Below are 21,202 nucleotides of genomic sequence, written 5' to 3' on the forward strand. Positions count from 1 at the left end.
TACGGAGGCGACAAACAAGTCACCAGTTTATATGAATTGGAACCAACCCGAACCAGACGCGGAAGAGTATTGTTTGGGTTACTTGGTCACGCATGTCTGCAATTAAGGGGGGGGTTATGGGGTGCTGAGTTGTGCGAGTGTTTTCGACGAAGCGCAGATGTGGAATTGATTATGGGCAACAACGCACGCTGAAACTTTCGAACCTTTTTGTCCTCATTATCATTCTCCTTCTTATTCTCGATTTCATTGCTATCCAACTTCTATATTGACAATTGATATATCCCCGCCGAACCGTGCTTGACCCGCTCGATCCGGTCTCGAGTAATCAGGTATTCTGGTGGGACATTGCATTCCGCATTCCCATCTTCGTCCAGATGGACATCCACGTCTATATCTCTGCCAATGTCTCGGTCTCCGTTTCCATCTCTACCTGTATCCCCAGCCCGCCAAACTCGCAGAGCGCGCACCGCCCTCCGCGCCACGTCCCGCCCGCACAACGGCGCGTTGGTCATCCCGTGGCCCGTGTATCCCGCACAGACGAACACGCCGGGGTGGTCTGGCGCGGGGCCGATCCAGGGGTGGCCGTCGGAAGAGTGGCCGATGATGCCGGTCCAGGAGGCCGCGAGGGGGAGGAGGTCATCATCGGTGGAGTGCGTGTGCGAAGGCGACGATGAAGGCGACAACGAGGATTCGGTCCCGGTTCCGTCATCCGTCGCAACTCTGGTTCGGTCTTGATGGGTCCTATCATTAGACTTGGCCTTGGAATTGAGACTGGGTTGATTGAGATGCAACCTCTCCGACAACCCGCGCAGATACCGCTCGACGCGCTTGTCGACAAAGTCGTCGTCCCAGACGCCCTCGCCGTGGTGGAGGGCCAAGTGTCGTCCGCCGCCGAACATGAGGTGTCCGCCTTGCCTGTCCCTACCACTATCACTATCCCCATGCCTGTCGTTGTGATGGTGATGATGATGATGGTATGGATTCTGAACGAGGTAATCGCTCATGACGCGGTCCATGTCGCCGACGCCCACGAAGCCGTAGCTCATTGGGATCAAGGGTCTTGGGGCATCCGAGTTCTTGTCACAGTTTTCTGCCTCGTCAGTTGCGTTTGGATTCCCATTCGCAGTCCCATCCCCGCTAATTTTATGATGCTCGCCTCGCGCGGGAGACAGTGACGGCGGTGGTGGTGGAGGGATAAGAGCAGACATCTGTGCCTGCACGGGACGGATCAACGGCGCGAAATCTGGCAAGAGATGGGACGTGTATGCGTTCGTGGCCAGGATGACTGTGCGGGCGTGCACGTTGCCGCGGGGAGTGTGTAGGATCCATCCGTGTGTTGCATTGTCGTTGTCGTTGTCGTCGCCATAGACCCTCTCCAGCGCCGTGACAGGTGTGTCCGTCTGCAAATTGAGGGTACGTTTCGACACGCGTGCCTCTGTGACTCGACCACCTGTTCCTCGTCCATCTCGCCCTACCTCTGGTTTCGCATTCTGACCCTGGTCCCGGCCCTGCTCGAACCTCTCAAGCAACCCGCTCCACAGTCCCACACATAGCTTATAGGGACTCAGACTCGCCGCCACACTCTGGACGATGGCGCCCACCGCACCGCTGTCGATCTTCAATCCGAGGGTCTCCAGCTCGGCGGGGTCTTCTACCACCCTGGCTAACCTTGTGGGCTTGTCGTCCTCGCTGGCGGAACGGGTATTCGTGGTCTTGTCTGAACCGATCCCGGTACCGGCCCCGGTGTTATCGGTGGAAGTGGACGCAGCAAGAGCAAAATCCCTCTTCGCGTCCCTGAAAAACTCTTCGTTCCAAAACCCAAGACACCCTTCGAGTCGGCGAAAGTCACACCAATTAGGAGCAGAAGGAGGAATTGATGACTCGGTCTCAATCTCGTCGTGATAATCACCATGACATTCACTTTGATCATCCTCGTCAACAGTAATACCGTCATCTCCGGCCTTCCGAGACGTATTCAGCGCCAACGCCTCGACATGGTGGAAATTGCGCAGTTCAAAATCAATAATGTGTGCTGGCGCCCCGTGGACGATCGGCTGCAAGTGGCCGCCATTCCTGCCCGTGGCGGCGGAGCAGAGCGTGCGGGCCTCGAGGGCCAGGACGGTGAGGCTGTTGCTGTTGTCGTCGTTGTCGTCGTTGAGATCCGTCACTGCTACATCCACTCCTTGGACATGACTCAACAACTCATCGACAGCAAAGGTGCCGCTGATGCCTGTCCCGACGACAGCCACGTCCACAGAGGCGGGGAGGTTTGGTGTTGAACGGTGATGAACGAGCGGATTGGGAAAGGAGGTCTGCCAGAACGAGGGTGTCGGGTTGGCGCTGGGCAGGCCGGCGCGGACTGGTCGTTGTTGATGGTGTGGAGGAGGAGCAGTACTACTAGTAGCAGGAGACCCCCCGGCGTCGCCCATTCTTTTTGATCGATGCTGATCGATAGCTGATTTGATTCGAGATGACAACCACGATAGATGGATAGATTGATAGTGTGAGATGATGTTTCTGGACCCGTCAAAAATAAAAGTAAGAGAGCAGAAATAAACCAAAATGTTGGATGGTGTTCCTCACGAGAATCTCAGATGTCTTTCTTTCTCTCCCTGTTCCTCTTGCAGCTAAACCCTTATCTAGCCCTCACATGTAGATATGTGACGGTCAATGACTTTGCTGTCATGATATGTCCTCACACGCGAATGAATCTCAAAGACGAGGTATCTAGCACCATATAACCCCGTTGGTGTTTCGAGAACAGGGACTAGATTTTCTATCGGAGTAGGATCCAAAAAGAGACAAAGTGGTAGATGTTGGGAGGAGAACGAGGAAAATATTTGTGGACATGATTGACTGCACGGAACTCGATCAAGAAAATAAACCCCGTTTCAAACTTGCCCATCTACACCGAGACATGCTATCCGTAAATAAAGGACAATTATTGATGAAAAGTCATGGACAAAAGGTCTTTAATACGACAGTATCGTAGTTCGAGCTACAGCATCCTCCAAGCCCCTGCCGCTCGGTCCTCTCTACCAACCCCATGATGCTCATCTAGTAGCAGAAGGTCTACAAACCTCTTCGAATCTAGGGACCAAAATGCTCAATCAACCAGCTCATCTCACTTCATTCCATCTTACAAGGTGCCACTGCTATGAATGCTCAACCAATCAATACCCACTTCTTGTCAGCCTCCTTGACGCCTCTTCTCTCCGCTATTTCTTCCAGAGTATGCTTGATAGCATCCTTGGAACATTTGGGAAATTGATTCTTCAGCACCTCAATCAACCCAGTCTTTGTCAAGGTATTGCCCGAGACTGCTTCCCTGAACGCCGGCAACAAATCTGCTGAGATAGTCTTGACCGGCTTACCCAGAGCCTTGTTCGCTTTCGACTTGGACGATTGGGATTGGTTTTCGCATACCCCTTCGTTGGACGCAACCCTCAGGAGACCGGACTGGAGGACGAGATTGCCACTATTTGGGTCGACTGCCATCAGTGGTAGACGAGGAGGCTGCATTGGAGTTTGTGGCTTTTCCTCTCGCTTGACCGGACTCTTTCTCCCCACATCTGCCCAATGATCCGTTGAATAAGGATCAATCGGAAAAGTTGTCGAGTCGTGCAGAACGTCCATTCGGTACAGAGACAAATCGTTGCCATCCTGTGACCCATTTTCCCCTTCCCAGCATAGTCCACTGCATTTGGGTTCCATATCACCGATAATTAGCTGACGTTTCGCAACCTCCCCTTCGTCATCGAGGAAATCTCCCATTTCTTCGTCGCCATCCTCGTCTTCGGATTTCTCATCATCGTCTAGCACTTCTTCGTCGCCTTCTTCCGGTTCTTGCCATTCTGCTTCGCTGTCATAGTCGTAGTTCGTATCCGGTAATCCTCGGTAGCCGGCATTGACGGCAAGTTTTCGTGTACTTCGTGGAGACACAACTCTTGTATATGTCCCATGATAAGCAGGCCGCACATCTTCGTGGAAGAACAAGTACTTGTAGGGAAGGTTGGCCAGAATGTTTGCAGAGTCCGCGAGATCCATAGAAACAGTTTTCGAGTCGTTCATTTCGTTCAAAATTTCCTTTACAGGCCTCACTGGTCGTGTCCGCCGACGCCTCCGAAACCTGTTTCTAAGTGTCTGAGGTGTGTTGTCTTGATTGAGGGGAAGAAAAGCATTGTCGAGTGCGGCTCTATTCGGATGAAAGCGGTTTATTGGTGCGACTGTCATATGTTCCTTGACAAAGAAAGGTAGAATCCAATCGTCGAAGCCAGGGTTCTTTCGTTTTGACGGTGACTCCTTGATGTCAACCATTGGGTGGTCGATGTCGACAGAGGTGACTGAACCTCTTCTGGAAGGCGTCGTACCACGAGAGACATTCCCAAGATCATTAGCCGTAGGTACTGAGGCAGCCGCTGGAGGCCCAAAGAATGAACCAAGCTTCATTTGTGACTGGAAGAAATAGTTAGCAGCTTGAACGGCTCACGTCGAATGGTGACGTTGGAAACCTACCCTCTCTTTCTTCAACGCTTCGGCCTCCTTGCGTTGCTTCTCCGCCTCCTTCTCCTGCTTCTCCACATCTTTCTGTTTCCTTTTCTCCTCCCGAACCTTGCGGGCGGCCTCTTTCTCTTCCTCCTTGCGTTTCTTGTCCTCGTCCTTTCTGGCCTTGGCCTCGGCCTTGAGCTTCTCCTTTTCTTCCTTTTCGGCCTTTTTGATGGCCTTGTCGGCCTCCTTTTCGGCAAAGGTGACCTTTCGCTTCTTGCTGTCGACGGGGGCCATGGTCGTGTTCTGAGCCGGGCTCAGGACAGGAGTAGCACCGAGGTCGGTCAACGGGGTACTGCGTTCACTAAAGTTGGGTGTTCCAAACGGAGATCGGTCTGCGGTCAAGGGACTGCTCTGTTGGCCGGCCGGAGAGGTGATGGATGCAGAGTGGTGAACTATATCTCCTTCGTGGTTGCGTTTCTTGGAGGGAGTGAGCTGAGCAGCGGCGGGAAAGGAAAGAGCGGGTGGCGGTGGTGGTGCAGCGGCAGCAGCGACGTGAGAATCCATAATAACGGACAAAAATGAGACATCAACAAAGCAAACGCACACAGCTCCTCGAAAGTATCTCCAGGGCACACACTTCGGCGTCAAGGACCTAGGTAGGCGGTACGGGAATAATCTCTCGAGTCGTGAATCGAATGCTGTGAAGACAGGGAAGAAACGCGCGACGCGGTCACACGAGGCTTCGCGTTTGCCAAGAGAGTCATGTGACAGGGCTCTGTGACTGACTAAGCAGACCTCAAACGAGTTCTCAGTACTAGATCTGTGTGATCTGTGAAATGGAGCACTTTGCAAAGTTATTGGATTATGAACTGAGATCGTCATTATAGTCTAGATCTATGAGACATATTTCTCGTATCCTGCATGATCTTCATTATATAACTATTAAGTAAAAGGAAACCCCCCCCCCGCCCCCCGGTCTCAGGCATACAAAAATCCACGTCTCGTGTTGCGCAAATACTCTGGTGGTGCGAACGCCAGAAATGGCGTCTGCTCGTTGGGCTGGTTGCTGATGTCGTTGACAAAGCCCTTTTGGACATCATAGTCGCTGCGCTGATCGACCACCTCTCCGAGTTTGACGTCGACATCCCGCATCATCCTGGCCCGGACTATCCCGTCCAGTGCGCTTCCGCCTTTTGCGAAATCAAAGTACGGCGAATCTCTGGTCAGGGACGAGCAGTACGACAGAACATCTGGGATGGTCGTGTGGTATGCGCACCAAATGGTGAGGAATGCTGCAATCTGCATCACCCCAATCGCTGCACAGTAGACGCTCAGCCAGGGCCACGACACGACATAGACATCGAACCCTTCCGTGTAAAAAGCGGTGGTGTTCTCGTGATTCAGAGTATACTGCATAGTATCGGCCGAGACTTGGCTCGAAAGTACCCAGGTGTTGAGAAGCTGGCCCAGTCGTTGGGAAAATTGTCGAGCAGTGACGTTCGTGTAATCCGCGTACTCGCGACCATTGCCGCTTAAAATGAAAGCCGCCGTTGTATTTTGTAAGTAATACTCACTCAAAGAAGAGTAGCCCGAGCTGAGTAGTGGATCGGTTGCAAGGATCCATGTCTGGGTAAGATAGGAAAAGGTGCTGGGGAAGCTAAGCGTGGTCACTGTCGACGGTGCATGCTTTTTCGGGGACTTTCGCTGCGCGGTGACAGCGCAGACGGGAAGTTGAGATTCAGGGACCGATTGGCATGACACATTTGATTCAAGGTAAACCTGGTTGATCTGACACTTTGACACCCAAGGTCCACGAGTTTGAAAGAGGAAAGTAGCCTGGGGTATGTCCACATTGGTAAGATTGACCAACTGTTCCGGATAGCCATAGAAGTAAACGTCATCCGAGACAAATTGGTTCATGGCCACCTGCCAAAAAGGATAGATGCCAGTGTCCGAGTCGACGGTGGTGTTGGGTCCCAAGAACGTGCCATTGCCCGATGTCACGTTAAAGTTGATCTTGATCTCCTCTTGATCCTGAGGTTTGTTGCAATCGAGGTTCATGTATGTTGTCTCGAGAACGACGCTCGAATTCCGATTAGCCAGGGATGCGATAGGTACGCCGACCAGGGCCGAGAATGAGCCCTCCGTCATATTCTCCTTGGATAGCGTGGCCCAGCCGTCACCGTCCTTTTCCAGGTCGTCGACTAGCCAGGGTATCCTGACATTTCCCCAGAGATCCATAGTGCCCGCCTTCACAGTGTCCGGTCCGAGGACAGAGGTGATGTAGCTTGGTTTTAGAGAGGTCAGTAATGAGTCGACACCCGAAACCGAGTTGAAGACCTGATTGGTGATCGTATCGACATAGCTGACTTTGTTGGAATCTGCCTTCACTTCCCGACCAGTGCTGACCAGACGCAGAGATGCTTGTGATCCCAGGGGTGAAAAGGCCCAGCAGATCACCAGGATTAAGGCGGTGAAGTTGATAGCTGGGAAAGCAACTTGTGTAGTGACGGCCGAAAAGAACGTGCGGCTCTGCATGATCTGCTCAAGCAGCCCGAGTTTGGCGCCTTTCTCAAGTCGCCACGTCGCGAATCGCTTGAGCGTCGTTCCGAGGACGGCGGCAAAGAGGATGGTGAAAAGCGTCGACGCCTGTTCTCGGTCAATAACCATTTTTAATAGACAGTTTTCATATAATGCGAACCGTGCTTGTCGCCTGCTTGATGTAATTTGTATCCGCCTCTGTCACGATCTTGTGATTGTACTTTGCCATGGTCACGGCTAGCCATGTAAAAGGCACGGATATCAGAACGGCAAAGGTACAGATGAGGATTTCGACCACCAAGTCTCGTCCAAATTTGCCTGACCTGGTCGGGGGAAGAACCTTTGTCGACGGCGATCTACCCGCGCCTTTTGTGAAGCCATCGTCAATCTGCTCTTCTTGAGGAGTCAAGATCACGTTGTACTGGCCGGCGCCCAATTTGCGATGAACTGAACCGAGAGATCGGATTGACTGTCGAGCATGGGATTTACCCCCCAGGGAACTGGATCCATAGGGACTAGACAGCTCGATGAAGTCGGACATCTGTCGACGAGCTGGACCAAGAGAGAACGAACGGTGTGGGTTTGTCCAGCATCAGAAGTCAAGGGCTTCGAACCAATGTATAAATTCTCGAGACCATGGACGCCCGCGGGATTGTGTAAGTTTGCAAAAGGTGAAACAGGACGTTTTGTGTAATGCAGGATGCCGGAATAATTCCAAACCAGGCGCGTCAGAGGCTCTTCGCCCTAGGATTGGGGCCGCATCTGAGTATTTTGGACCCATGACAAAGATCCGCGCGCAGGATATGATTTGCTGGAGGGTCAAGTCCGGAAATAGCAAAAGAATGGCCATGATGGGGCCATGAGGGACAGAAGACATACATAACCTCAGGCGATTCGGCCTCCCATGGAGACCAGAGTTGTACCGTGTGAGTAAATGGAAAGACATTCCAACATCAGCCGAACATCCATTCGTGTGTTGTCCGAAACCAACTCGTCGGGTCGCTACCATTATTGACGACCTTCAACCTCCTTGATTTAGCGCTGATGGTCATCTAAGCTGCTTCCATGGGACCTGCATAATATAGTAGGTGGCTACCGGAATAGGTTGAGGTGGGAGAGTGATGGATTACTCGTGATGCTGGAGTGCGGGCCGAATTCACTAAACCGTTGAGCTAATGAATCGGAGCTTATCCCTCTCCCCGTAGCATCGTCATCGCCCTCAGCAAGTGGCAGGTTTATAACTACCGGAGTCGTTTCGTCGGTCGTGAAATTGCAGACAAAGGAAATCAACTCGAGTAAGCCTCAATCCGCCGCCCACGGAAGGAAGACATGTCAAACCAGCGTATTGGATATACCCATTATTCCTACATGCCGCTGCCTTCGAAGGATAGTGGTGTTTGATCCTTGAGCTTTGCGCTTTGTGCCTTACTCCCCCAGATGAAAGACGAAAATCACCGACTCGCTGTACCAGGCCGTTAAACAGCGCGGTACACCACCTCCTGTATCTAAATATTCTTCCGCAAAGAAGTCCCTTCACCCAACCCCGTTCGTGTCCCTCCTCATCTTTATTCAACGCGCCAGGCTCGCGGGTTGGGTCCCTAGATCGTCCCGTACCCGACCGACCCTCCAGATTGCACCCTCTCACTATACACTCCCGGTGCCTGATGCCCCGTCAATTGCCCTTGTCTCGCCCTCTCCCTCCGGTCAAAGTACACATATTCGACGTAAAACGCGTGGATGTGGCCGGGGATGTACCCGAGCAGGGTCAGGCAGATGTTGACGAAGAGATCGGCGCCGCAGCCTGCGACGAGGAACACGCCCACGGGAGGTACTAGAGTAGATTGAAGTTAGTAGAATGTACAAACGACCGAGAGGTAGCACCAGGGAGCTGCCAACGGCTATGCGACGAAATCGATCGCGGGCGTAGACTTACCAAGGATGGTGATAAGGATGATGAGAAGCGCGGGGATGGCACTGTCCGACATTGTAGCAGAGTCTTCGAATTTGTGACTGAGATGTTGAATTCGCGGTACAAGGTGGTTTCTTTGACGCAGTTTGTCTCAGGGACACTTCAAGCGGCACGTCTGTGCCGTTGGAATTCTTATGTAGGCTATGAAGGCAGCAGCTAAAGGACAAAGGATGAAACAGCCAGACAGATAAAACTTCCCCAATCCAGTAATTACCCAGTTGCGCAGACGCGGACGTCACTGCGCCACAAGCGCCACACCTGGGATTAAAGTGACGTAGTGTGATGTGGCGCACCTTGTGGCGGTGCTCATATCACCTTTCCACACCCCTCCAATGGGCCACCCACTGCACTACGAGTCAGGCTCGAAATCCAAGATATCTCTTAACTATGAGTAAAAGTACATGCCTATCATACATCGAAAAGTTTCCCCACATATTTCAACAATTGGCGTGTGACTGGCTAGCAGATTCATGCTACCAACTCGCTAATCCCAGCCCTGGGTACCTGGCCCAGGAGCATCAACAACTCGGCGTCATCCTCTTCCACAGCATAGTCTCGCACCGTCTTCTTCGTCCGGTGGTCTCGAAGTGTAGGATCGGCTCCAGCCTCCAGCAGTGCACGCACCGTCTGGCATCTGCCCTTGATCCGTCTCCTCCTTTCCGACGGATCGGCTATATCTGTCTTGACCACCGCATGCATCAATGCCGTTTTGCTAAACCGATCTCGTTCATCAATGGAGGTGGTGTGCTCCAAAAGGATTTCAACTAGCACTGGGTCACACCGTCTCGCAGCGTCGTGGAGAAGGGTGTTTCCGTGCCACGTTGGCGGAAACTCGGTGGGCATGGGAAATTCCAGCAGCTGCTTGACGATCTGGTGATAGCCTTTTCTACAGGCCACCATCAGCGGCGTGTAACCTTCTGAGTCGCGTAAGTCGGTCTTGATGCCATTTACTGCCAGTAGCAGGCCTGTGATGGTGGAGAAGCCTCTCTCAGTAGCCTGCTGCAAGGCAGTGAAGGGATCTTTGGGATTTGATTGAGTATAGCCGGCTTGAAACGCAATAGCGTTGACATCCACGCCATGCTTGATCAATAAATTGACCTCCTCCGCATGCTCCTCCTTCAGCTCGCAGAAGAAATGTAACGGTGCATAACCGCGTCCTGTCCTGGCGAGTCCATACCCGGTTCCGTTGCGGATATTGTCCCTCAGCTCCGGCTTCCTGATGACCATATAGTTGGACTGGTAGGTATTTAAATACTGTATGGCGACTTTTGCCGCCTTGTCGAGTCTTCTCTCGTTGCAGAGGTCTGCTATAGCTTGATATGTAGGTTCGAGGGTTTTACTGGAAGAGGATCGTTCGAGCTGCGCGCTTGCCGGGGTCGTTGTGGAACTATCGTCATGGAAGGACAGAGAGCGATCGTAAGTCGATGTTTCAGAGGGCGAGCTTAACCCTCGAGCACCAGATTGAGCGGCCGCGTCTATATCCTGTAGATTGTTCAATGTTATAGACTTGGAAATGGATAACCTCGATAGTTCTGGTGCCGGCGCATAGTAAGCTGAATCCGAGTGCTGCGAGAGACGAGCACGGTGCAGAAATCGGTTCCGAAGCTTCGGACGAGGTTGGTTCTGTATTTCAGAAGCCGGGGGCAATTCTGGTGAGACCGCGGCCGGTTTGAGTTGAGATACCTCGACCTTGCTCAAAAGTTTTTCGGTGGAAGGTGTGGGTGTCGTTTTCTCCGGTGGTGATAGAAATACCTCGTACCCTTCGGCTTCCTCTTCATCGCCGTCGTCACCTCGGGTTCGGTAGACATCGATGACCAACTGCACGGATTCCAGCGTCTTCTCATCCTGTGGCCCGAGTTCTTTTCTACGCTCCATGAACGCTCGTAGTCCATGCTCCTCGGCGGAATCGAAATCACCCTTCAAAATGTACACACGGCCTAGCATGTGACTCGCAGCCAATGCCTGCAGCTTGTCGGGAACATGACGTGAACAACCCTGGGCTTCGCTCGAACAGAGAGGATCTGTTGAGCTGGACGGGAAGATATCACTGCGCATGGCGGCAACCGGTTGCAGCAGCTCGACCGCTTGATCGAGCTTCTCTTGCTGACGGCAGCAATCAGCTAGCATGAGAACCACCTCTGCAGGCTGGAAAGATATCCTACCCTCAAAGTCATGGCGCTCCATGAGAGCGAGAGCCTTCCGAAAATGCCGCTCCGCTTTTGCATAATCATTGTCTTCAAAGCTGTCCTGGCCCAACTTCAGGTGATTCTGGGTTCTCAAGAATTCCACCTCGGAGCAAACTTCTGCATGACCTCTACCGGATGCGGAGCCTTGTCGAGCGAACGCGGCTGATTGTTGAGGAGAAGCGGCAGGAGGTTGGATCCAACGGTCAACTCGATCTCTGCGATCTGTCGAGAGCGGGACTTCATTGGCAGGGATCTTTATTATATCACGGAGAGCCTCGGGTTCGATAGCTGGGGATATAGTACTCAAGGAAGATCTCGTGCTCGCCGCAACGGAAGCGGTGCTCAGAAATTGTTTGGCAAAGGCAAGATAGGTTTTCATTCCATCATCGTGACCTGATTGCATTCTCTCGGTAGCAGCGATTGTTGAACCACCCAGCGTTTGCAGACGCGAGGGGGAGTTCAGACTCTGGATGAGCGCCCTCATGGTTCGTTCGAGCATGATGAACTTGGCATCCAGTGATGTCTGATGCTCGATTGTTATTCCTCTTTGTTCGAGTTGGAGCATGACGCAGACCATCTGGATCGGTAGTGACAGAGCCGCATTGAAAAATTGGATGCGCTGGCGCAGTCGAGACAGCTCGCCATTATGGAGGTTCTCTTGTAGATGGGCCTTCACCTTACGTGCAAACCCAGATATTTTGGCAATCTGGGTGAGGATCTCATTGACTCGCTTCATGGTGTTCTTGGAATCTTCGAGCGCATCTTTGATCTGTTGCCACAGATGAGCGCCGTCGTCGGTCTTGTTGGCCACGCGCACCGCCTCTGCCAGCGGAGGGGAAGACAGGCTCTTTTCCAGGCCCTCATAAGTCGCCCGTAGAGCCGCCACCTCATCGCAGAATGACCGGATTCGAGCATCGACAGAATTGATATCTCCGTATATCTTGATCACGGTGCTGGTGCACGACACACAGGCAGCAGCTATCTGAAGAGCGCCTGCTGTGAGAGAGAATGGATCCATGGCAGCGGGAATGGACTCGATAGCCACCTGGATATCGAGGTAGCGTGGAGAATCATAGGATAGAGGGATATCTAGCTGTCCTGAACGAATTCACCCGTCCTCCATACAAATGCAGATTGAGATAGGGCAATAGGAACCGTTGTCGGAGGGCAATGGCAGTAGGTAGTGGTGGTGGTGAAGGCGGTGCCTGGTGCTCCGCCTCCGCTTTAATACCAGGTCGACGTTGTTTCCACTTCGGGGATAGTCGGAATGAGGGCGGGGGAGACGCCGCTTTTACTCGCCATACCGAATACCTGTAGGTCCCTCCTCGGCAGTCACCGATGTATGTACAGTACCTTGTTGGCACTGTGGTTGGCACTGTGGCTTAACGCCTTGCTACCTAGCGAGCACTTGTAGGTAGCTACTGTAGGAATGGAGCTTGTCTCTCATTCCCCCAAACCTTTCTTTTCCCCTCTCTTCTTCCCTGTACCTTTAATCCCTGTCCAAATTCCTTCCACCCTTTTACCTTGTTTGCATCCCTGTTGTGCTTCGCCGCGACACCGCCCGGATGTCAAGTCATTTCCCCCATGCCCCATCAGGGTCCTCGTATTCGCTTCTCCGGCACAAAGTCCCCCTCGAATCCCGTCCAAGAAGCGATGGACCCTCTATTCGCCCTCCAATCATAAATTCCTCCTCGACTCGTTCATTGATGGCCCGTTTCGACCTCTTCTGGTGCCTTGCGACTTGTTACCTCGTGGCCAAATTCGCTTGTAGGCCTCGTGACGATAGGGTTCAACATGTGACCTGTGCTCTAGGCACCTTGAGAAGGACGGGTGCCTAATCGACTCACGCAAAGGGCAGGCTCGTTCAACCGAATCATGCATCCTTATGGTTACTTTCTACTACTGAACCGGCCGGAGACCAGATTTGCTAGGCTGTAGATCCATTATATTCCGGCTTCCCCGTGTGCCTTTTCCAGGTCGGCTTGCTCGTGCATGACCCTCCTGCTGCTCGAAGATCGTGTCTAGAGTCGTGTCCAACAAGGATGGTAACCACAGCTCGCACCTGTCGAGACCTGACAATGTCAGGTGGACCTGGAGAAAACCGGTGTGATATCACATTTCGAAGATTCTGCTGATAAGTCCACTAGAGTGCCGGTGCAACACGAATCTGTTAGTTATCGAAAACCGTATCCAAAGGGTTCACCATGGAGCTAGCGATAGATGTGTCAGGGTGTCCAAGTGGTTGCAAACATGACCATTGTAGCGACGTCCCCTTGTTTCCCTAATGCGTGCTATAGAGCCCCGTGCTTGTGTGTGTTTTGCGACGGGAGGTGAATCTTGGGATCGTTCGAGAATTATCTCAACAGTTCGTGTTTCCAACTCCACGCGCCGTAAGTATACCTGACAACCCTGGATCCTTTCTTGTCCTTGTTCCGATGTTCCGAGAAACGAGTTTTTGCGTGTTGTATACTGGCTTAACGGGGTTGCAATAGAACAACTCTTTAGATACCCGTCAAGTCTTGTTTGTTGAGCCAACTTCAGTTCAAAAAAGTGCGAGAGGCGCAATCCCAGAAGTGACCCGTTCGAGCTTCTTAGGTATGAGTCCAGGATTTTACAAAGCCCTGTCCTCGCAGTATCGATTGCATGTGTACTTCGGAAGTTTGTGATACCTGGACCTGAGAGGAAAAGCCGTTGTAAAAGCGGCGACACGGCACAGCAACCCATCTCAGCCTCCCTACAGGACAGGCGGAGCTTGTAGCCTCACTTTTGGGCCGGGTGGCAGTGCCCGGAAAGAAATGGACCACAGACCGTAGAAGAGCCCGTGGGGGCCAAAGCACGCACGCCTTGAATTTCCCAGCCAACGGAGGCATCGGGTGAGATAGGAAACTGCCAGGGTCCGTGTTTGCTGTTTGCTTTGCCCAGATCCACCGTCTTCTGTGCGTGACTGGTAGATTGGGATGCTTGGTATGCTTGGGTTGTGCACATCTTTGTGTCGTTTTTTGGGATTGACGACCACCTGGCGAGCTGGTTTAAAAGAAGGGGACGGGGTGACAAATGCACGCCTTTGCTTGAGATTTTGCCGAAATCCCGAAAACCAACCCCCCCGCCCCTGTCCAAGCAATTACAAGGAAGAAGAGCCCCAGGTACCCTTTCCCAACTGGCCGTGCCGTGATCCGCGGGTTCCCACCCTGCGTTCATGGAACCCCAATGGAATATTCTGTAGGGCTGCAGATCAGAGAGGGCCTCTATAAACCAAGACTACGCCGCCTCGTGCCTCGTGCCTCGTGACCGCCAATGACCCTGAGCACGGGGAGAATGCAGCGGGTATCCTCTGAACTGGCAATGATGATCGATCACGCGCAGAGCAATGAATGGGAACCTATGTCATATTTTTCTTTTCTTTTTGCAAAATGCATCCTTCGTTCGCAGACTGTTGACCCCGGGGCCGTCGTTTGTTCGATGAGTCCTAACTAGTCAATCTCCCTACAATGGCTCCTCTCTCCCTGGCCCGGGCTGATCCTAAACATATATCCGACGCTAAAGAAATGGTTCATCCCCAGGGTTGATGCGCATAAAGGCAGCAATGTCTTGAGGAGTAAGTCCATGATGTTCTGGTTGTGGTTGGGATCCATCGGTGCTATTGTGACGTCCATTCGCCATATGTGCCGTCATCTGGAACGGCCAAGCGAAGCCGTCAGTGTATGGCACCTCCATATCCGAATGTGTAAGGGATTCAGCGACGCCCACCGACGGCGGAGGGGATGCCTGTCTCAAGGATGTCCTTGTAAGATAAGGACTGCTTCCCCCGTTCTGCCATCCTGCTGCTTGTTCCCAAATCGGCGGCTGGATGGGGTAAGCGATTGCCTCGGGAGGATAGATTGGCGTAGCGTTGAGCAGACTGTGCAATGGAGGGCCTGGAAGACTCCCGGATGGAGACTGGAACATATATTGTTGATTACCTGGAAGACCCATCGCCTCGTTCGGGCCCATTCCAGCGGAACCATCCGGTAATCCAATGTCAGCGTCACCGGAAGATGATCGTGGCTTCGGCACAGCCGCGCCTCCAGAGCTATCTTGACAGTATAGCTGAACTCCCGCCGAGATCTCATCAATGTCTAGATTGATTATGTGCGAAAGCCTTCTGGTAAGCACCTGAATATATAGTGTTAGCGTGCCAAATCTTTCAGTCACAACGACCAAACTTACCCTTAGAACATCCAGACATCTTCTCGAACCAATGTCCTGACAGGATGTCCTGGCCAGGATTCGCACTCCTATTTCGGTTTCCTTCTGGATGACGGCGTAATCCATATTGCCGTGCTGTGTAGCCAGAAAGAATATCAGGGTGACAAGTGACAAAAACACCGTGTACACCGATTGCCACGCAGCTGGAGCGAGGAACCCTTTTTGGAGCATCTCATTCGAGCGGGAGATGGTGAGACGAGATACCTTAACGCAGCAGGCTGCACACCGTAACAGTCGGCCATCTGGCGGATTCTCACTTTTGGCCTTGGCCAGGTAATGCAGAAATGGCCGATAAAGGAGTATATAGCCAAAATTGTGCACCATCTCCAACTCGTAAACGATGCTATCAGGAAGTCAGCGTCCAGTGCCTTGAAAGGGTGATTGTCTTTCTCTACCTGCTTGCGTTATTGTTATCTTTGGTCAAGCCAAGTGAGTCGGAAAGCCCGTCCCTCCAAGCTTCGAACTCGCTTTCAATCTCGAGGATTGTGTTGTTGCTGACATAGATCTTCTTGGATTCGCTCACACCTTGAGCCTCTGAATCAGTCTTTGGGTATAGTTTTTGCACCACCTTGCTCAAGATCATGAGGATCTCTAGATATTTCGCCGAAGCTGCAAACATCCGCCTGGTGCTCAAAGAAACAAATCCACCCCAGTCCTCGTTGGCATATTCACGGATGTGTCCACTTGGCTTGGGTTGATCCACATAGTCAAGCCTAATCATCCCTGGCAGCCCCAGAACTGTACCACTGTAGATGTCAAGCTTGACGATCGTCCAGAATGTTCGGCGCCGGATATCTTTCTCTAGGTGAGACAATCCTTCGCAGGAGGCTTGAGAGTGTAGTCCCATTCTCAGGGCTGCTGCGACCGCCAGGCCGATAAAAGTGTGAGCCGTGGCAAGACGTGCCGTCGAAATCAAGAAAAGAATGAAACAGAGCAGTGTCTGGAGGGTTGAAATATCGCGACAGCGCTCGAGGTCGACCATGCGGCGGGACGCAATAAAATGTCGCATCCTGGGCATGGTCAGCATCATGAAAATCAAGTGATCGGCTACTCGACTCACGCTTGGTTGACGGCGCCCTTGCAGCCATATCTGTGGTGCATTTTCTGATGAAATAGGTACCCGAGAGCAGTTACCGAGTAGAAGAGTGGTAGGAAATCATGGTCGGAATCTTCAAAGTCCATTGGATCGAGATTGTAGATTCGGTCCGTCTGCTTCTGAAAGGTGGGTTCATGAAGAAACTGTAGCAATTGATAGGTCTGTCCAAAAACGGCATGCAGCAGCTCTGTTGCTGCTTGTCTAGAAGGCAATAGCTTCGAGATGGGAATATCTGTTGCGAGTGCCTGCTTATCTGGAAGTGGTGAATCGAAGAGTCTGGACATGGCATCAAGAGACAAATGGGTACCGTTTCGAAGCCCTGTTGTGGGCGAGTCTTGATGAAACAGCAACTGCGTCTGTTGAAGGAACGCAAATCCAGAGCCGCCGCCATAGTACTCTGTCGAGTTTTTGGTAGATGTGATCCGGCCTTTACCGTCCAACATGTTCTCCAAGTGGTCCTCAGAGGTCACATCGAGCGGGCCTGTGCCGTCTGCATCGGTGGAAGTGGGGGATCCAGGCGGAGAGTCGAATATGCTGTTGACCTCTAGATTGAGCTGGGCCGACGGGTACTGCGCTTGAAATCGGGTTATCAGTGCTCTTGCTCGACGCAGCCGATCTTCGAGGATTTTCGTTCGCGGGGCACCGGACATACGCTGCCCTCGCGTGGATGTGAATGTGCAATCTAGACGCTGTAAGTAGCCTGATTGAGCAGAGACGCGGTCCAAGAGCTGGTACTGACATCGTTCAAAGTCTTCACATGGTTCACATGGCTGACGCCCGTTGCACCGGATCTTGCGGACGCGACATTCATTACAGGCTCTACTCACACGAGCATACCGTCGCTTTTTGGAATTCGAAGGACCCGGTGACCCGGTGGGACTTTCGCCCTCTTCCTGCATCTTCATTGTCGATCAAACCGATGGTGATGGATTCAAGCTCCGTTCAATCCGAAGCGGGGCACTAGAGAGGGGTGGACAGCGCGGCGCCAGGAAAAAGGAACATGTCAGGTCTAGAATGGATCTAGCCCGTCACCTCGGATAGCTCGCAATCAGTCAAATGTTGAGTTGGAAACACATGAGCTGGAATATTCAAGGACGACAAAATGAAGGGCTCGCGTGATCTGCGCTATGGTGCGCAAAAAGAATGATTTATAGGGCTGTCATTGCCCTCATTTGGGCGGACGGGATCGGAATTTAGGCAACCAGGGGGAATGAAAATCGTGGATGGGATTGTGCATGGTTATCAGCTCATGGACATGCGTATGTATTGAGTTCACGAGGAAAGTTAGGTTCAAGTCACCGAACGGAGTCAGTTTAGTGACTTTTGGAATGCGAATGACATAATCTATACCCTTAGTGGCAAGCCTAGACTAGCTTGAGATTTAACACGAGCTAGCCTGTTAGTATCTACTAGCCGTGGGTGCCATGCCACGTGTCGTGCTCTAATGCCACTAACAACTCGTAACGACCTTAAAACCTTGAAATGGCTTGGCGCCATCACCACTAACCTTCCAGCCTTCTTACTTGGTGCTTGGGTTGCTGTTTTCTCCTCGGAACGTTGAACAGGTGAGGAAGGAAAAGTAAGCTGCCAACCCCTTGGGAATATACTCGCTTGGGATAGGATTGTTTCTCTATATCGTTGTAGCAGTGCCCATCTAGTCATGCAAGGGCATTGGCGCACAATGTAGCTAGACGCAATCTAACTAGTCCAATGGCATGGCCAGGAAATTGCTCATGCATTTGCGAGAGGATTGATCTGATTGGTGACGTGGCGAGTTGAAAATATTCCAGGGTTATGGTTGGGGTCTATGGTTCCGTTGATCGCCTGGTCGGACAGTTAGCTTCCATTGAATGGCCAAGATAAAACAGCTCACCCGGAGAGTAAGTTGAGCCACGAAAGACTGCTGGATTCACCAAGAATGTCACAGCAGAGCCTTCCTTGCCAATTCGATTTTGCGTACAGTCTCGCCCACCTTGAACCCTCCTCTACTTGCGCAAACGGCTATGCCATCCCCAAGTTCAACTTTGTCCTCGACGTCGGGATGTGGACATGGGCAGTGGTGCGGGAAATGAACACAGGCAAGTGTATCCGGGCACAAGTAGTTGTTGCAGGTTGCTAAATCCGGGCGAGTCAGCTGTGGCCGTGTCCTGATATCTTGTGCATTGGAAGGGATTCCCCGGTTTGGTGAGATGGAACAGGCCCAAACGCGACCCACACAAGGCTGCGAGTGCATATGGAAAGCAAACTCACCTCCGTTCCAGTTTTGACGATACCAGCTGGAATCACTGGCGACATTTTGTTTTTCTTGGGGCGCTTGGTTCTGCTGACCACCCTGGAAGAACTGCTCGAAGAACTGAAATTGGGCAGAAACTAGGCCAGCCAGATAGAGTGTGACGGTGATGAGCACCTTCATCGTAGTGGTTCCAGATAAGCAGGATGGCTTTTGTTGAGCAACAAGGGGAAGAGTTCACCAAGTGTCCAGAAACTGCTTGGACCTTTGACGTGCCAGGTGTTGACAACTGCGAGATAACTCCTGCCAAGGCCCCGCCAAGCTGCGGATCGATTTTAAACCTTTGCTCCACACAAGACGCTTACTCCTCGTTATACTTCGACCAAACAAGTTTGTTACTCGTGGCTACTTACCCATCCATCTACCTACGGCACCCCGCGCATCCCATCCCTGACAGGCACCCTCTGTATACAAACCTACGTCGGTCAAGCGGCCCCTTCGTCCGAAAAAGACACAATGCTGTGTTTGCAGCCAGGGACCTGGAGCTGATTCATGGGGCCAGTCAGAACGCGACCGGAAATAGAATTCAGCTGGATTGAAACCTTGACGGCGCGGAAGACCCTTTGCACGCGCGCCCCGAGGGTAGGGAGTCATCCATCGCGGACTATCGATAAGGGCGCGTTCTTCTCTCGCCACGAGACTGTCGGCATCGGTTTCCTATTTGACTTCCGAAATCCCAAAATCCCCATCGAGTACCGTGGAATTAGTTATCCGCTAGAGTACAGGTAGCGAGTCTTGGTTTTGGAGAGCAAGCTTCATTTATGTAACATCGATGAGCCACCCATGAGCTGTAAAAAGAAAGAAAGAGAGAGAGAAAGAGAAGATTCGTGGAAAACTCATAGTGGATCTCGATTCCTGGCCTAGTATGGACACAACAACCAAGCTTGCCGGGCCCGAAAGACTGGGACGTTGAAGATACGCTGAGGTTTGTAGACCATAGCTTGATGATCGGGAATTGAGTCGTCGGATGTGACTCCCGACCAATCTTTATTGTGCCTGACACAGTAACGAATGCTCGGGCGGGCTTGACGATCACATGCCATAAGCACCTCGTCTGATACATCATGTACGTTATTTTAACTGCATGATACGGAGTTCAAAACCAGGCCAGCATTTGGGGCTGGCATCGGTCGAAGATTAACAGTATCACCAATTTTGATCAACCCTCGTAAGGCTTTGCCCAAGCGAAGGGCATTCGAGTGGCGATTCCCCCATCCATCCGGCCCGAATGAAAGCCAGGACGCCTGAGACTTTCGTGACGGGGATGAATTCGGCCACCGTCCGTATCCCAACAACCCCAAGAAAAAGCAGGGACCACCTGGGAGGACGGACGTTGGCCACATCAATCGAGGAACTGAAGCAAGGGGCGGCTGGACTTGACTCGCGAGTCACGACAAGCAGAGTCAAGCCTGTGCAAATGTGCTCGTATACGAGTAAACTCCAAAGTCTACCCGGTTCGGAGTATGGAACATTCTCCGATTGGGGTATGTACCGTTGAGGTTGAATACCCCATCGGGGAGGATCTCCGGGGTTACACAAAAGCTTAGAGAGTGGCCAATCGCCACCCAATCAGTGCTCCTTGCGTCCGTCCACTGACCCATGTGGGACTTATATGCAGCTTGAAAAAGGACGTAAGTGGAAAATGGACATGTGCCATGTTGGTAGATTTTGGCGACAAGGTGGGACGAGCATCCCAATAATTTCCGAACAGTTTTCTCAGGGCCAAACCTTGTAGACTGCTGGGCTCTACACGGCTCGAAGACCATCCGTCAATTGCGCACATTCAGTGCTTGTGGTGGCTCGGTTAGGCTAGCCAGAGCGATCCAACCCTCTGATACGATGGGGAGGGCGAGACCGCAGAGATTGAGAGGACGCACGTACGGAAATGGTCTCAACACTGGGGCTTGGGTGATGGAAACAGAAATGCTTCTTGGCAGTCGCTACTATGCGTCTGGTCGACCTGCTCAACTGGGTATAGCAGATCACGAAATGCGTAGAATGCTGAGCATCGTGCTGCTAGTGAAACATCCGTTCTGCCTTGTTGAATTCCCAGGCATGTTTCAAGCTGGCAGACATGCGATGGCCTGACCTAAGAAGCAAGAGGTTAGTCAGAGCTATATGGCCACCGCGACAAACTCCTCATTTGACCTAGCCACACAGTCCAGTGCTTGGATCTCATTTTATTCCACTATTGTGCCCCAAGCATGGAGTTAGTAGTGACCGGGATTGTAGGAGCACCTTAAATCGTTCACTTGCCGTGCGTAGACAATATGAGATCCGCGTGACATAGAAGTCTTCTGGCAATCCACGCTGTATTTTGGCTTGGTGTGTGTCCACCGGCAGGTCAACTGGCCCTGCTCTTTGCAAGAGACAGCGTCTGGAAGAGC

General features: G+C 52.2%; 6 protein-coding genes across 6 annotated transcripts; all 6 read right to left on the minus strand.

Moving 5' to 3' along the window:
• Positions 1-260: 260 nt before the first annotated feature.
• On the minus strand, positions 261-2,429 carry Z517_06544 (uncharacterized protein; the record flags this gene model as incomplete). Its single annotated transcript, XM_013428283.1, has 1 exon — positions 261-2,429. One exon carries the CDS (start codon positions 2,427-2,429, stop codon positions 261-263), a length of 2,169 nt encoding a protein of 722 aa, XP_013283737.1.
• A 736-nt stretch (positions 2,430-3,165) lies between these two features.
• Z517_06545 (uncharacterized protein) lies at positions 3,166-5,052 on the minus strand (the record flags this gene model as incomplete). The annotated part of the gene is made up of 2 exons (XM_013428284.1): positions 3,166-4,455; positions 4,516-5,052. The coding sequence occupies 2 exons, from the start codon at positions 5,050-5,052 to the stop codon at positions 3,166-3,168; spliced, it is 1,827 nt and encodes a 608-aa protein (XP_013283738.1).
• Positions 5,053-5,466: 414 nt separating this feature from the next.
• Positions 5,467-7,570, minus strand: Z517_06546 (uncharacterized protein; the record flags this gene model as incomplete). Its single annotated transcript, XM_013428285.1, has 2 exons — positions 5,467-7,137; positions 7,190-7,570. The coding sequence occupies 2 exons, from the start codon at positions 7,568-7,570 to the stop codon at positions 5,467-5,469; spliced, it is 2,052 nt and encodes a 683-aa protein (XP_013283739.1).
• A 1,057-nt stretch (positions 7,571-8,627) lies between these two features.
• On the minus strand, positions 8,628-9,014 carry Z517_06547 (uncharacterized protein; the record flags this gene model as incomplete). Its single annotated transcript, XM_013428286.1, has 2 exons — positions 8,628-8,860; positions 8,963-9,014. The coding sequence occupies 2 exons, from the start codon at positions 9,012-9,014 to the stop codon at positions 8,628-8,630; spliced, it is 285 nt and encodes a 94-aa protein (XP_013283740.1).
• A 452-nt stretch (positions 9,015-9,466) lies between these two features.
• Z517_06548 (uncharacterized protein) lies at positions 9,467-12,202 on the minus strand (the record flags this gene model as incomplete). The annotated part of the gene is made up of 1 exon (XM_013428287.1): positions 9,467-12,202. The coding sequence occupies one exon, from the start codon at positions 12,200-12,202 to the stop codon at positions 9,467-9,469; it is 2,736 nt and encodes a 911-aa protein (XP_013283741.1).
• Positions 12,203-14,721: 2,519 nt separating this feature from the next.
• Z517_06549 (uncharacterized protein) lies at positions 14,722-17,430 on the minus strand (the record flags this gene model as incomplete). Its single annotated transcript, XM_013428288.1, has 4 exons — positions 14,722-15,336; positions 15,391-15,772; positions 15,825-16,439; positions 16,490-17,430. 4 exons carry the CDS (start codon positions 17,428-17,430, stop codon positions 14,722-14,724), a joined length of 2,553 nt encoding a protein of 850 aa, XP_013283742.1.
• Between the last annotated feature and the right edge of the window lie 3,772 nt (positions 17,431-21,202).

This window comes from Fonsecaea pedrosoi (genome assembly GCF_000835455.1).
Source record: "Fonsecaea pedrosoi CBS 271.37 unplaced genomic scaffold supercont1.4, whole genome shotgun sequence".
Classification (NCBI taxonomy): domain Eukaryota; kingdom Fungi; phylum Ascomycota; class Eurotiomycetes; order Chaetothyriales; family Herpotrichiellaceae; genus Fonsecaea; species Fonsecaea pedrosoi.